Here is a 16,659-nt window from a genome sequence, read left to right as displayed (position 1 = left end):
CTGCAAACCAGATTTCTTGGTGATCAACCTCTGTATTAACTCTCAGAACCTAGTCGTCCCCCCCCCCCCCCCCCCCCCCCACTGACACATGAAATAAATAGTTTTTTCTGCCGACAGCCGAGAGACAGATTCCCTGAAGACAAAAGACTGTGGGCGGGTTTAGAGTAGAGACTGGGCCATCTGTGTGCTGGGGAGCGCTGCTGCTGCTGCTGTGTGTGTGTGTGTGTGTGTGTGTGTGTGTGTGTGTGTGTGTGTGTGTGTGTGTGGGGTGTGTGTGTGTGATATCCCCCTATACAGCCTTTATGTGCATTATGAAAAAGTTGGGTTGTGAGGGTGGCCATCACATCCCACCACCAAGAAAACAGTGACCAGTCATGTCATGATCTATTGAGGAATGTAACATTATTATTACACCACAAAATGTCATATTTCATGTATCATATATATATATATATATATATATATATATATATATATATTATCCATTTCTTCACAGTTTAACTAACAATAGATGCCTGGACTTGAGTAGCACGCAGAGACTCCCTATTAGAACTTCAAACTGTTAGAAAACTCCAGACATCTTGACTTGTGGGGATTTTCGGAAGGTTACTGTTGTAACTGTCACACATATAGAGCAAATGAAAATCCACTCTATTTAACCATATGTTACATTGTATGTAGTCTAGCAGACTTTAAAAAATGAATCACAAAAAATGTATGTTGTCTTGTTTGACTCCAGGTTTGAATTGAGTGATTTGACGCTGCACGTCGCCACCTAGTGGCCAATGTGGTAAACTGCTTCCTGGACAACAACAGCAGGAGCTTAATAATCTATTTATTTTAAATATAATTTTCTTGTGATATGAGTGAGCCAGAAGATGTATGCTAATTTAGATATTGTTTTATGTTTAATCAGTTTTTTTTGGTAAAATTCTTTATTCATGTAAAAACAGTTGTACCGAGTTTTTCTACATGGTAATCTAAAAGCTGTTTTAAGATTCTTCTCCACTCTGCCGGAGATATGTTATGTCGATTGTTAAATTGTTTTATTACTCATGCGTTTCTACATTTTTATTAAATAGTAGTATCCACCATTCAAACAATTATATTAGAACAATGTAAATTGCACTTCAGGCCTCCATATTTCCATAATAAACTGAGGACATGATAACTGTGTCCTACAGTCCAGAAAAGATGTTTTAGGTATTTACCTAACACACAGCTGATTCTAATTATTAACTTGTTATCAAGCCCTGTAGAGCTCCAGCTACTTGATGATGAGCAGATCACTCATATCAGTTCAGACTGCAGGCAAAAGTGACCCGAATCTGATTTCTGTTTGGGGTCCAAATCTTGCCCAGACCTGATTTTTTTTTCAAATCAGACTTAGACCACTTCCAGATGTAGTCCTAAATCGGACCCAGGTCTGATTTTTTTTCAATGCGGCAGCAGTGTGAACAACCAAGCCGGATTTGATGTAACTTTTACGTCAATCTACATCGACATTTGTCATAAGTATGCGCCGGCGGGAGTTAGCCCCATAGACTATATACTAGTGATTTACAGTCTATGGTTAGCCCTAGACCCAGACAGTACTAGGCCTTCAAAATGGAGAACAGTGATGGAGCAAGTCAATGGAGGGAGAGTGACGTGTTAGACCTAATTATTGTATGGGGAGATACTTCAATTCAATCAAAACTAGAAGGATCATAACGTAACCGCTCTGTTTTAAATAAAAAAAAATAGCAAACAATACAGTCCTACCACTCCTGGCTTCGTGTCTGCATCCACGCAGACCTCTGCATTTGCCGCCATTACCCCGCAAAAAGCCAAAATAGCCAATTTGGTTCTCTTTCTCTTCATTCTTGTCCTCCTCATCTCCTGCTCATTAATGTTACGGCTGCCATTACACAAACATTTTGAAATAAAAGTGAAAATGCTTACTTCATTCATAACCCCCCCTAACTTTAGTGTAACAGCGTGTCATTGTTATTGGTCTTTTGAGCATGCGGGTCAGTTCAAAATCACAGTTCACACTGGAATCTGATATAGGCCACATTATAAAAGGTAATGTGAACAGCTAAACAATAAATAGGATTTGAGTAGGGCCTACATATATATATATAACATACATGCGCATCATTTTGGGTGTTAAAGAGGACAACACAGATCCGTACTTGCAGACATTAACATGTGTAAATTCCAGATTACTAGGCCTACATTTAGAGAAAAAAACATAATAAAACTGTAAAATGATTAAACTATGTCCTACTATTCAAACACATTACATCTTCCCAGTCTTAACAGGTGGGTAAAGGTGACCGGTGGTAGGCTACATGTGCTTTACAACGAGTAAAGCATCTACAAGAAATTATATTGAAGTAAGATTATAGTGAAATAGGAAAAATATCCGACGGATAGCAGTCTGTGATGGGTTCCAGCATCTCATTGAGCTTGTTGTAATCAAATTATTTTAATTGTGTTACCAAAATGTTCCTGAAATGTCAGAGGCATCAACTTCCATAGATCGTTGTTGTATTGTTTCTGCCTTTCATGACATGCATTACTGTTCACAATGTCTTGGACACAGTTGATTAAGAGACATTAAACCTGTAAACCAAGCCCTGCTCAGGATGATGTGTCTTAATTTCATCAATACTAATGTGAATTTATTAAATCTTGTCATCACACTCTTTGAACTCTCTGGAATAGCATCTTGGATGAATGTGAGTAAAACTATCAAGGTTTTGAACAATGGAAGATCTGTAGTAGTTCACTTTTTTATCATCCCTAAATGATTTAATTTCCCCTTGCGGGACTAATAAAGCATACATTGCATTATGAGTCCACTGTTATTTTAACATGGTCACGCTTTTCTTTTAAATTTTAAATGCCAGTGAGGGTGTTTTATCATGGTTTCCCTGGGGAGGGGAGTCACAGAGTGGGCCTGAGTTAAGATATATGATGGGGCGCCATCAGTTGGTAGAGCAGGCAACCATATATCAAATTGGGCCCGGGTCTGACGCCGACCTGTGGCCCTTTGCTGCATGTCATTCCCCCCCTCTCTCTCCCCTTTCAGTTCTTCAGCTGTCCTGTCATTTAAGGCCTAAAAATGCCCCAAAAATTATCTAGATACATGATGACCAACATTTTACTGTATTGATCTGTAAAGTTTGTTAAACTGTTATTTAATGTTCATACGAGTCAAGCCAAGCCTACCTGTAGACCAATGATTCGCAACAGGTTTTAGATCAGGGACCCTAATTTTGTCCACATTAGTCACAGATCCCCACTTTTTGAGATTTTGGACCATGAATGTGAGCCATGCATAGAGCCATGTCTTTCTCAGGCTGGACCATGGATGTGAGCCATGCATAGAGCCATGTCTTTCTCTATCTTTCTGGGTTGGACCATGGATGTGAGCCATGAATAGAGCCATGTCTTTCTTTATCACTCTGGGCTGGACCATGGATGTGAGCCATGCATAGAACCATGTCTTTCTCTATCTTTCTGGGTTGGACCATGGATGTGAGCCATGAATAGAGCCATGTCTTTCTTTATCACTCTGGGCTGGACCATGGATGTGAGCCATGCATAGAACCATGTCTTTCTCTGTCTTTCTGGGTTGGACCATGGATGTGAGCCATGAATAGAGCCATGTCTTTCTTTATCACTCTGGGCTGGACCATGGATGTGAGCCATGCATAGAGCCATGTCTTTCTCTATCACACTGGACTGGACCAGGGATGTGAGCCATGCATAGAACCATGTCTTTCTCTATCTGGTCCGGCCCGCTGAGGGTCTGTCGTCACTTTCTAAACAAGGAAACCATATTCGCGCTTAAGTACTGCTGCCTTCAAATGCTGTCGGAATAATCAGAATCAGATCGAATAGTCATGAAATCCACTGGTAGCGTGGCCGAGCGGTCTAAGGCGCTGGATTAAGGCTCCAGTCTCTTCGGGGGCGTGGGTTCGAATCCCACCGCTGCCAAGAAGATTTTGTGTGAAATTACTGTACTATAGTTTCTACAGTTGCAACTATGACAGTTGACATGTTGGAGAGACGTAGGCCCAATGATATATTGGGTGGCGTATCTGTGCCGCTGATACACCAGCTCTCATGTTGGTGCAAGGTGGTTTGGATATTAATGCAATTGCAAACCAGAGGAATTCCAAGGTGGTTTTGTTTAATACAACCCTAGGAAAGTCCTCTTAACATGAAGAGGAAGATTTTTAGGTTTATATAATGGTATATGTTATGATTAAGAATTGATTGACTTGTCTGTTTTTACTGTGCTGTATTGTTTAAAGAAGTGTGAACCATATGACATGTGCCACATGGTTGATAAAATAGTCTAATTAAACTGTGACAAAAAATCCACTTTCATGAATACTCTGAGCTAGTTGTGAAATCTACATATTTACTTAAGTGTTGTAGCCTAATTAGCGTACAGGTACTCGTACTTGAGTATTTTCATTTTCTAAACTTTCACTTTACTTTGCACGACCTGATAACATATGATGCATTGTTATAGGATAGACTGCCCAAAGATGTGTAAAAAAGATTCAACATATCTATTTACCAATTAACAATAAATTGCCTCTTACACATTAATGCATCACTAACAAAAATCAAACCGTACAATATATAACACAACTAGGGGGGCATTCTGCTGCATAATGAAATCTTTTTTTATACTTTAAGTATGCTGCATTTGGCTGATAATATATTATTTTACTTAGTAACATTATGATCGCAGTAATAAAGTGTAATAAAGTGTACATTGTGGTATTACTATTTTTATTAAGTAAATGAGCTGATACCTCCTCCAAAACTGCACTAAATTTTGTTTTAGCCAAGAAACCAGACAAGATAGAGATAGGCCTATAGCCGGGACCACATCATGTAGGTCCCCAATTTGACGTAGACAATTTTTTTCAATAGTCTTACTTACTTATGTGAAATAACACAAGAAAATGTATTGGAAAGATATTAGACGCATACAACATATTTGCAGATTCTAAGAGGTATGTTTGTTAGAACATAGGCCTACTCCATGAACTAGACTTAAAAACGAATGTATTTGTAAAACTATGAAGCCTTTTGAAAATAAAATAAATCCTTTTTCAAATCATAATAATGATTATGAGTCAAATCAAATAAAAAGTTTTCTTGGAAGAGTTTCACGGACCAAACACTGTGAACCGCTGCTCTAAACAACATTCAGGAAGCACAGATTTAACTTGCTTTGTAAAATATAAAATTGAAAAGTGCATCACAAATATTACAAATAATGTTAAACGTAAAATAAACAAGGTCTGTGTTTCTCAAAAATACTACTTTTCCCCAAAGTTTTGTAGTAGATGTTCATTTAAATTCTTTGAGTCCATTTGCGACTTACTAGGACTTCAGAAGTCGGAGCTCGTGGTGAGCACGTGAATGTATCATAGTTGGACGCGACGGAGAGGAGAGGAAAGAAAAGGGCAAGGAAGGGACCTGCAATAAATTCAGCCTCGCGCTCTTGGCGCCAATCTGATTTAAAGAGAACAAAAAGAGCTATTTTTTTCTCCATTTGATGTTTTATCAAATTTGCGCCTACCTGCTGCTTCTTTCGCAGCCGTTGGTCGGTGCTATAGCCAGCTAGCCTCGTTAGCACACTATCTATCATTGTCATATTAATCTGCCCCCCTTCTGTAGTGGAGATTCTAATAACTCAGCAACAGCAAAGCACAGGGACAATAGAGGTGTGTTTCTCCTGGGGGATTGATAAAACACCGCTGCAAAAATGGGGGTGAGTTGTATGTGTTTTGCTTAATGTATCGATGTTAGGTAATAAAATGAAAGGTGGATGTTCTGAGCTCGCAAATGCGTGATGGTGAGAGGCGAGAAAGAAAGAAAGAAAGAAAGAAGGAAGGAGAGAGGAAGGGAAAGGAAGAGAGACCATGGTGGATGCACGTAACGTGTTAGTCAAAGGTGCTGCTCGGCACCGGGGCTTATTTGGCTGTTAACAGTTTAGCTGCCTCCATGTAGCTTAGATAGCATTGTATCGTTAGAACAAGCGCACACATAGCTAGCTACATACGACATTTTCAGCATTATTACGGCATTGTCCTTGTCGCTGTGCACTGTTAACTTCTGTGTGTCGTGCCATTGTTAGCGTGCTAACTGTGTTAGCCACTTAGGAATTCCATATTCATGACGAGTGCTTTACTAGCTATTAGTGCTAACGTTACTGCTGTGTATACATTTTATTACCAAGGTACCAGAGTGGGTGTCTTAGCCCACTTGGTTATAACGCATTCAGACTTGTTGGATGTAAATAATGTACTTCTCAGCACCAGTCGGGCCTGCACTCATGCTATGAAGCTAAGTTAGTTTAAATAACTTGAGCTCTTTAAACATACTTGAGTTTATCCTCCACTTTCACTCCAGATAAACCATTCCACGTGTTTCCACAGTCCCAGCTCAGTCTGCAGCCTCTCGGTGCTGGTTACAGAGTTAATGCTCTGAGCTGTAGTTGGCAATGTATTGCATTCCTTTCCATGATTGTTACCTCTACTGTTCAGGTCTGGATCTAATAATAGGGAATGTAGCCAATTCCTACTCGCTTGTCTACTGTCATGGTTTGTTCATTAAGCATCAACGCATCATTTTATGCACTGTAAATGTCACTGAAAACTTGAATAACATAGAAATGCATGGGGCGTCCCAGGATGGGTAAGTGCATTTTAGCTGCATACAAAATGTCATACTAGCAGTGTAGGACTGCAACTGATGATCAATTTCCGTTATTGATTCATCTAAATAATGTCAGAAAATAATCAACAATCTCCATCACTATTTTCAAAGTCCAGGGTAATGTCAAACAATCTTTAGTATGACTCGAAGTCCAAAACCCAAATATATCAAATTTAGAAGTGTCAAGCCACTTCTACTGTTAGTGTTAATTTTCTATATAAATTGCAGGTGTCAATGATTAAAGACAGCTAATAATCACTGTTTATGGTAGTGCACCTGGTAGAGACATATTTATAGCAGCTTTAAAAGTATGTTCTCATTTGCCAGGCATATATGCAATTAGAGTTATTTGTGTGAATTATGGCTGCACTATTGCTGATACTAGCATTGGACATCAAGCCAAGAGCAGGAAGAAATAGAGCATCAGAATATTCTCCACTGAGGGCAATGTGCAACATCAGCAATATTAACACTCCCTGTTACACAGCATTGACACATGGTGATCATGAAAGCTACTGATATTAATATGAATGCCATTTTACAACTCACTGTGTGTTTGTGTTGTGTTTGTGTGTGTGTGTGTATATATCTATATCTATATTTAAGTGTACTTACTTTTGTTTGTACTGCTTGTGTTGCTGCAAATGAGGTCTGCACACACAAAAACAGAATTGTGTGTGTGTGTGTGTGTACACAGTAAATGCACAGATAAAGGTCCTTGAGTACATATCGGTAGATGAATCATAAAAAAATAAAAACAAAGCTGCAAAATCTAACTAGTTTTCTGTATTTTTAAATCACTAATAATTAAACAGATGTAATAAATTGTCCGTCAGTCAATGGTGACTGGACCAGAAAGTGGTTGAATACAGAGTAGTGGACAAGAAATAATGTATTTTTTATACGCATGTCTTATATATTTTCCCTCCTTACTTTCTTTTTACCCCGCGGTATTATCTGTTGTGTGTCTCTTTTCAATCCTCTTCTCTTCCATATTGTCCATTTCATTTGTTCATCTGTCCCTGCTTGTCTCTTCTGCATGTCTACTGCTAACGCACCCCAACACATTACTCCATTCATCCATTTTCCTTATTTCCTGTTTTCAGAGAAAGTCCAACAGAGCAAAGGAGAAGAAAGCCCGGCGTCTGGAAGAGAGGGCAGCTATGGATGCCGTGTGTGCCAAGGTGGACGCAGCCAATAAGGTAATTTGGGTTGCAGATTAACTAGTGAGGTTGCTGTTGGCAGCCTTGGGAGTGGGCCAGATGGAGGGCTTTTGAGGGGACCTTTGGGGAGATAGAGTTAAAACTATTAAAGAAACTGGGTTCATCTTGTTCAAAAAAACAGGTTGGGGTGTTGCTCACTGCAAAACAAGTGCACATTTTGCAGTTGTAGTAGTTTTGACGGTTTCATAATGGCATTGTAACTGATGATACAAAATAAATTAACCTTTTCAACTGTAACAAGTGCTTTACATAATAGAATCCACCACTTGGCCCTTTTACATTTATGGTTCAGGCTACTATGTGTACCAGATTCCATCAAGCACAGCACTTTCAACAAGGGTGCACAATTCAGAAAATGTCAAGATTCAATATGGATTTTTTTGGCTCAAGATTTGATTCAAAATAGATTCTGAATTAAAAAAAAAACAAAAAAAATGATTCACAGTATGTAAATGTAGTTACTTTTCCCATGTGATAGTATACACGCCATTACAAAATGAAATATTTTTTGGGGGGTATTGTATGATTGTATGAATCGATTTTGATTCTGTAGAGCTTAAATCGCGATACGAATGTGAATTTACTTAAAACCTCCATTGTGAGCTGAGATTAACGTACATTAATAGACAGTTCCATGCAATGACACCAAAAGATAGGGATGTCCTCCTTAACCACAATACACCCGTAATTGAGGCAGGAAAAAAAAATGCAGTGCCATATGTTTCTTTGTGCATAATTAATCAGCATAATTAATTCCTGGCTATGTAGCAGAACACACAGCAGACAGTTCCTGAAGCTTGGAGGTGGGCGAGAGGAGGAGAACAAAGCTCACACCCTCACCTCGAGCTTAACTGTAGTTACTTCCTTGACTAAATCCGAACAGGCCTGCCTGCACTTATTACTTTTCTCTGTCACTTTGTTCCAGAATGGGGCACTGTGTGTTGCATGCTGTTCTCTCTCCCGCCCCTTTCCACTGTTAATGTGCCAACAGGGAAGGAATGCAAGAAATTCTCCCGACGTAACAGTTATTTTTGTTTGTGCTCTTGCCAACAGTGTTGAATCTTGACTGAGACTATTGTTGCAAATGAACAAATAGTGTATTCACTGCTTAAAATAACATCACTGGTAGATTCAGATTCTGGTTGGTTCTTTTTGGCCTAAACGTGGAGGAGATGTATGGCTGAATTACTGAACAGGCCTCCTAGGCCCGAGGGGTGGGGGTCAGAGGGCTCCAAAACAAGAGCCTTTGCTTGAATTGACTGTTGGATCCATTTCCTGCTGGGAAAAATCAGATGGCATATTCAGAAGTAGGGAAGTCCTGATTTTGCTTTAAAATTCCGATCCTTAAAAATATCTGCTGATACCAAGTCTGAAGTGATTTATCAGTATTGTATGTTTTTTCATCTTTCCCCTGATGCAGCTGCGCAGTGTACATGTCTGTATCCAGGAGGACATATTTCTCAATCAGTGCAAGAAGAGGGGTATTCTTAATTGGACATTATGTATCCTCTCAGGACCAAGGAAAATGTTCCTGCCTGTATGGGCCCCATTTGGCCTATTTAGGGCCTGTAGTGTGCCAGAGGGATGCTTGGATTAGAAGTACAGTCTCTCTTAATATTTGGGGGGTATTTAATGCATTCTCCATTAAAAGTTTAATTTGAAAATACAACAGTGTAGAGCAACTAACAATCATGTGCCTTCTTAAATTATAATCTGCCTTCTTAAATTATAAAATGTCAAAATGCCTACTTAAATTCCCCATAGTGATGTCTTCAAATATCTTGGTTTGTCCAAGCAACTGTTCAAAACCCAAATATATTTAGTTAACTATCATTTAAAACCAAGAGAAAATAATAACTTTTTGAGAAGCTAAAATGGCTCTTGTTTGTAATTTTTTGCTTGAAAAATTAAGTTTTTTTTGATTGATTTCATAATCCACTTACATTTTTAGCTATACAAGCAAATTAAAAGCCACCACCCCAGTGTCTTTTTGAAATATGTGTACAATAAATGTCAAAAGAAAAGCATCTGAAATGGCAGTGATTCAATGGGGGGGCAGTGAAGTAAGACTCGGACGTGGAAGGGGAAAAGACTTGATCATCTTGTCTCTGAAAGGCCTTAAAGCTAATTTTGCCTCTTCTCGTCACAGCTTGATGACCCACTGGCTGCCTTCCCAGCCTTCAAGAAGTACGACAGAAATGGGTATGCATTATTTCCAGAAATACATGTTTCATTTTGGTTGGTCTGCTGGTGGTAATTCTGTCTGGTCTTTATTTAGTTTGTCTCTCACTTTAACACTGTTATTGATCCTGTTACCTTGTCTTTCCATCCAGGCTGAACCTGCAGATAGAGTGTAAGAGAGTGACCACCCTCAACCCGCTGTCTGTGGAGTGGGCCTTCGAACTCACCAGAGCCAACATGCAGACACTGTAAGAAGTCTGTTCTAGTAGTTCAAGGTGTAGTTCAGGAACAGAGTGACCCAGCTATAACAGGGAAGAGCAGGTTTGCATAGCTATGAGTGGTGAATCACGGCTGAAAATAGATGGAAGAAGAAATGCAGACAAGCCAGACATTCTTTGGAGAGTGACATCAAACGTACATATATAAGTATGAATTATATCATACTGCAGACAGATTTGAGACAGGTGAGACAGATAAGTTACTACAATTTATCTTCTCTCGCTTTGCCAGAATTTGAGTAGTGTTCAATTTAATAAAGGGCAGCCAGCCAGTCAGTCGAAACTAAATTAGTTCCATTTAGAAAACGTGTCCTTTGTGAGTGGCACTGCCAGGGCTGCCTGATGATGATGATGATGATGATGATGATGATGATGATGATGATGACTATGATGATGACGGGGAGAAATGTGTAAAACTAGCATGCTAGGTCATGTTTGAGATGACCCATTTTTGTTTCATCTGCTGTTCTGCAGGTACGAGCAGAGCGAGTGGGGTTGGAAGGAGAGGGAAAAGAGGGAGGAGATGAACGACGAGAGGGCGTGGTACCTACTGGCCCGCGACGGCGAGTCCGCCCCTGTGGCCTTCTCTCACTTCCGATTCGACGTGGAGTGTGGGGAGGAGGTTTTATATTGGTAAGCACCCTGCCACAAGTTTGTGGATTTCAGTTTTTATTTATTTCCACGACTGGAGAAAAGCTGTATTTCTTTTTTTTTTTCTCTCCTTTCTCATCCACTCTGGTCTAACTTGTTGAACTTCTCCAGCTACGAGGTGCAGTTAGAGAGCAGAGTGCGGAGGAAAGGACTGGGAAAGTTCCTCATCCAGATACTACAGCTCATCGCTAACAGGTACAATCTACAGCAGCCATCATGGTGACCATGACGTGGGAAATTCAGATGCTTTGTGGACAAATAACCAAGGGAATCTGGATTAGTGATAATAGTATTCTAGCATTCTTACAGCTAATAGCTTTAAAAAATATATTTTGTAATTTTGCCTCCGTAGCTCAACAATTGGTATTTACATTTTAGTCCTATATTGCAGTTGTTGAGCTTGTTGTAAGACTGGTGACCCCGTCAACCTTTTCACTGTAATCAAAATCTCAAAGACACAGAATATGTGTTTTGGTGAGAAACACTGAATGCAAACGGCTTTAGTCTGTTTACTAGAAACTCCACAGGCCATATGGTGGTCAAATCTATTCAATTTTATTATCAACTGATTGCAAGAGTTACCTCAAGACACGTTACAGTTAGTAGGTCTAGACCACACTCTATAATTTACAAGGACCCAACAGTTCTAGCAGTTCCCCCCCCCCCAGAGCAAGCAACAGTGTGACAGTGGTGAGGAAAAACTCCCTCTAGGAAGAAGACCCAGGCTCTTGGTAGGCGGTGTCTGACGTGAACATGTTTCCTTTCTGCTCTCTCGCTCTTTCTGTCCAGTACACAGATGAAGAAAGTGATGTTGACAGTTTTCAAACACAACCATGGGGCTTACCAGTTCTTCAGAGAAGCTTTACAGTGAGTATATTGGCTATACAAAGGCGTGTATTTTTCTTCTTTTTTTTTCTTTCAAATATAAAGAAATGAGAAGTTTAATGTCAAAGGAAAGGATTGGTATTAATGAAAAAATAAATAACGTTAGTCTAAGCTGAGAAATCTTTGAATCGTAATGCTTTCTGTTGATGGTTATAATCGGGCTAATAAATGCAGAAGAAGATGTTTCGGTAATGGCTGCCTTCACACCGTGGAAAAATGACTCCCACTTCATACAGAAAAGCTTCTCCGACCTCCTTCGCCCTTGGTAACTGACCCCTCTCTCCACACATTTAGGTTTGAGATCGATGAGACTTCGCCAAGCATGTCCGGTTGCTGCGGCGACGACTGCTCTTACGAGATCCTCAGCCGGCGGACCAAACACGGCGAGGCCTCGGCAGGACACACCCACGGGGGTGGGCACTGCGGGGGTTGCTGCCACTGAGCCGCTCCAGTTCTACCTTTTTTTTCTTTCTTTTTTTTTTTTTTTTTCTGATTGGTTAAAAACCAGCAACTTACATGGCTGTGTGTGAAAGCTTGAGCTGCCTCCTATTCTGCAAGCGTTTTGAGTTTGACCGGCTGTAGAGTGCCGTTTTAAAAATGAACCAATTGTGGAATATCTGGCTACAGATGTTGGGTGTCGCATTATGGATTGAGATTTGTTTTTTTTTTTTTTTTTGTGTATTCCTGCTCCTTTCACACATGGCTCCTGTTCTTTCTTACTTGTTGGTTCAATGTCCAAGCCATCTTTTCTCATTCTCTTATCCCAGTTAATGATGACAATTAGTATTCCCCAGTCAAGAAAAAGCTAAGGCATTGCTGACACACTCTACCATTGCAATGAACCTCATCCCACCCTGCTGTCATCTCCTCACATGCTGTACTGTATTCAAACCTGCTGCAGCGCTTCTTAAACTATGGCTTGGGACCTGGCCTAAGGCTGTATTATAGAAACTTCCTACCTCATGTCAAGATTTCATAGTACCTTTTTTTTTTTTTTTTTTTTTTTTTTTTTTTTCAAAAAAAATCATGCCCTCACTCAAATGACTATGTATAGTAAGCAGATGAGAAGAGCTAGTCAGTTTCTGTTATACAGCCCCTGCTTTCTTTGGGCCCTCGCACTGAGACTACCAGCTGGTTTCACTGAACCAGGGTCTCTGGATTAGGCTGAATGTACTCACATTTGGGTCCCAGAAAAACAGTCCAAGGAGCCCTGCTGTACTGTAAAATCACCTGTTATATGCACGTATGGCTTGTTAATCTTTTTTGTAACAAAATCACTGCATCTAGCAGCAACTGCACATACCGGCCCTTTATACTACCGTTCCTCTTAGCACCACCCGTCTTCTCTATTCAGGCGATACCTTTTATCTATAGGCCTCTCCCCTGCTTTTGAAGGCAAGGGGTTTTAAATCCATGAAGTCACTCGCTTGCTTTCTTCCCACTTTCTTTTTCTTGTTTCCATGCTTCATTTCTTTTAAATTTCAGCCGCCTTCCCTTTTTCCTGTCCTATCCACCTCTGTTCTCCCTCCATGTCTGAAAGGTGGCAAACAATGACCGCAGACCCCTTCATGCCGCTCCCCCCTTTTTGTCCTCTTTGTACAATTGCTCACTCCTGCTCGCCTTTTCATTCACTTTTTTTCAAAGAGGTACTAATGATAAACAAGCTAATGTTGACCATACTTTTTTTTTTTTTTTAAGCTGTATTTAAAAAAAAAAAAAAAAAAATACTACAACCATCCTCCATCCCTTCTCTTACACATTTTGTTAGCATGAGCAAATCATATTGATTTAACATGGATGAGGATTGGTATAAATCACCGGTTCATCACGTGGCCATCTGAAGCTGATGAACGCCATTAACTTGGAGGAGGGAATACAGATTAGATGGATGGATGATAGTGTTTTTTTAATAGGTTATTCTTCTTCTCAGTCATCACCTGTTTTACCAGCCCAATGTCATTAGCTTGTATGACAAAAAAAACAACTTTAGAAAGGTTAAACAAAACTTGTGATTGATCATGATTGTTCAACAGCTTCTGAACCTTGAACACTCATCTAAGATCCTCATGTTGGTCTAATGGCATTACTTCAATATTTCATACCATCTCATATGAGCATCAGTGCATGTTAGAAGTATGTGATGGGGGATGTTGATGTGTACTCTACACTCCATTCTCTCAAAGTTGGTCCAGAATAATCTTACTGTTGAGATTCTTGTAGGAGTCCCACTTTGGATTTTAGATACCACGTTACTAGTCAATGTAGAAAGGCTTCGATCTGGTTGATTCCATATCTGTTTACAAAACCTTCAGGGTATTATTGGACCGTTTTGAGTGCTAGCCGGCTATAGCCCTAATCTAGAAACCACCATAAAACCCTTTAATTCCAGGACTGTAGTCAGTGTGTACATATTTTATTTGTGGGCTGGAAGTGTCAAAAGATATTACTTCACACTGTTGTGGATGTAAAGATTCCTCTATCTAGTGTGGCTGTGAAGGGCTTCAATGAGTAAGTTTTGAAATGTTGATCTAAAACTGGCCATATTAAGGCCCGGTTTGGAGATTTCATACAGCTGAACGCCTGGTCAAAGTATGTGAAACAGGGGAGACTGAAATGTGAAGTTGACAGACACTCGTACACTTTGATGCTATAATAATCTGTTACGATAGAACAAAATGGTATGCGTCACCAAAAAAAACACACACACACATCTCTTTTGGATGACCAAGTCCAGATCCTGGAGTAAAGGTTTCTGGTTGTTTCCAGACTGAGTAGAGACAAAAAAATATTCAGCACCTGGGGAGGACATATTGGTGTCTCATGCTTGTTTGATCATGAACAACACAACCGTTCTAGCCTACCTTCTGATAAGTACAGCAAGTCATTTTTTTTGTACTGCATAGGTTACAATACAAAGGATGTTGTACATAGTGGTAGTATATCAACCAACTGACAGCCTCTCTCTCAGGTTAATCAAACATATTCAAACCTCATCTGTTTTATTACCATGCTCGCTGGGTAGGATTGGTCACAGCTCTGAACTAGAGCCAGTTTTTGTTTGTGTGTCATGCCATAGTAGTTAAAGAAACTGATCTGCAGAACACTGTTCAGGAGGGGATTTTTTTTTAAGACTACAGTGTGTTAACAGTAAAAGGAAAAACTTCCTCTCTCGCCTTGGAAATGTGAATATGACACGAAGTTTGAACTGGCCCTAGATCAGTGCTCAGTTCTTACATAAAATCCAGATAGGTTGGCTGTTTTAAAAAAAAAAAAAGAAGAAAAAAGCTCACTGAAAGTAAAAAATGCTTTTGTGAAAATATCTTTAAGTTTGTAAGTGAGCCTAAACTTAACCCGTTTATTTTAAGTCATTAAGTACTTTTAATTTAGAAAATGGTCACATACCCTCACAAAACCACAGATCCTTGTCTTGGTCTTTTCTCTGTGTGTATATATAAACTGATGTGGATCCATCATCATTTTCATTTCTTGGCCTTTTACAGGTAAAACACTTTTAAACATGATGTTAAAAGTAAACTCCATGTTTGAGAGTGTGTGTTACAGTCCTGTCCATAAACGACAATGAAAGGGAAAACTAAGTCATTCTGCCTTGTGTTTTATTTGTATGTTACAAATAAAGGAAAGTTGTTTGACTTTTCAAGAGATGCTGTTTTGTCTTTTTTCATGTATAATCTTTAATTTCCTTTTTAGTGGAATCTATAAGGGGCCATCTTATCTTGGAAAAGGAAATACAAAATATAGAATTTACATTTTAGTAGCGCATATTTTGACTTGTTTTGTTGTGCCTGCCTAACTTTTTATCATTCCCATTTTTGTTGCCTTTAATAGAAACAGAGACAAAAACAGTGATCTCTCATTAAGTGAAAACGTGAGAGATAACAAGCAAAGCAAAAGAATATACATATATATAAATACACAGGGTAAACATTGGTCTAAGTTGTCTTCATATCTTCCATATATCACACCAATAGCACAAGTGATGATTATTCTAACAATTTTGGCCTGATTGTAAAAATGTGGGTAAGTTCCGATGAGCTCTTGATTGCTATTCCCATACACAACATAGGGGCAGTCATCCCAATGTAGCTCGGCGTAAATTCTTTCAGGAAGACCTAACTTTTAATTGATGCTCTCCTAAATTAAATCTGCTGTTATCCAAATAATGTACAATTTATCATGCTGTGTCTAACTGTTGCATATCAGCAACTAGTCTCTCCTGATTGAAATGTATCTCAGCGTAAATCCTTTCAGGAAGACCTCACTCTTAATCAATGCTCTCCCTAACTCAAATCAGCTGTTGGAGGCGTTCACCTTCCTGCTAAACCAATCAGAATCATACACAACTGGCAAGGGCCAATCACAAAGTCACAACCCTGCTTTAAATCTGTTTCTCCCTTTGCTATCAGCTGCCATTGCAGGAAAAGAGTGTCATTTTTCCCACACCCTTCATTGAAAGGGATGCTATTTTTTGTTTTCCAAAGCCTTAGCACAATTCTACAACCTGTAGTAAGGGCCAGTCTGCACCATATAGTCTGATGAACTGACAGGCCTAACCCTGCTGGTGTTATGCCTGATACACAGAGTGCAGGGTTCTGTATCAAGTCTGCTCGACATTCATACAACATATGCATCAATGTGCCTATGCTTCTTTCACATCTCCAGCATATATCTGAATTCAATCATTT

General features: G+C 39.5%; 1 protein-coding gene, 1 long non-coding RNA gene and 1 other non-coding gene across 3 annotated transcripts; all 3 read left to right on the top strand.

Moving 5' to 3' along the window:
• Positions 1–1,370: 1,370 nt before the first annotated feature.
• LOC116707134 (uncharacterized) lies at positions 1,371–1,745 on the top strand. The gene is made up of 2 exons (XR_004336404.1): positions 1,371–1,555; positions 1,600–1,745. It is a non-coding gene; the product is annotated as an uncharacterized LOC116707134 (long non-coding RNA).
• A 2,163-nt stretch (positions 1,746–3,908) lies between these two features.
• On the top strand, positions 3,909–3,990 carry trnal-aag (transfer RNA leucine (anticodon AAG)). Its single transcript has one exon. It is a non-coding gene; the product is annotated as a tRNA-Leu (tRNA).
• A 1,430-nt stretch (positions 3,991–5,420) lies between these two features.
• Positions 5,421–15,616, top strand: naa40 (N-alpha-acetyltransferase 40, NatD catalytic subunit). The gene is made up of 8 exons (XM_032544338.1): positions 5,421–5,791; positions 7,845–7,940; positions 10,111–10,163; positions 10,295–10,390; positions 10,895–11,053; positions 11,183–11,266; positions 11,861–11,938; positions 12,251–15,616. Exons 1-8 carry the CDS (start codon positions 5,786–5,788, stop codon positions 12,396–12,398), a joined length of 720 nt encoding a protein of 239 aa, XP_032400229.1. The 5' UTR covers positions 5,421–5,785; the 3' UTR covers positions 12,399–15,616.
• The last annotated feature ends 1,043 nt before the right edge of the window (positions 15,617–16,659 follow it).

This window comes from Etheostoma spectabile, chromosome 19 (assembly GCF_008692095.1).
Source record: "Etheostoma spectabile isolate EspeVRDwgs_2016 chromosome 19, UIUC_Espe_1.0, whole genome shotgun sequence".
NCBI classification, from domain to species: Eukaryota; Metazoa; Chordata; class Actinopteri; order Perciformes; family Percidae; genus Etheostoma; species Etheostoma spectabile.
Note: the sequence above shows the minus strand (reverse complement) of the source record. Positions and strands in the feature narration are given on the sequence as shown.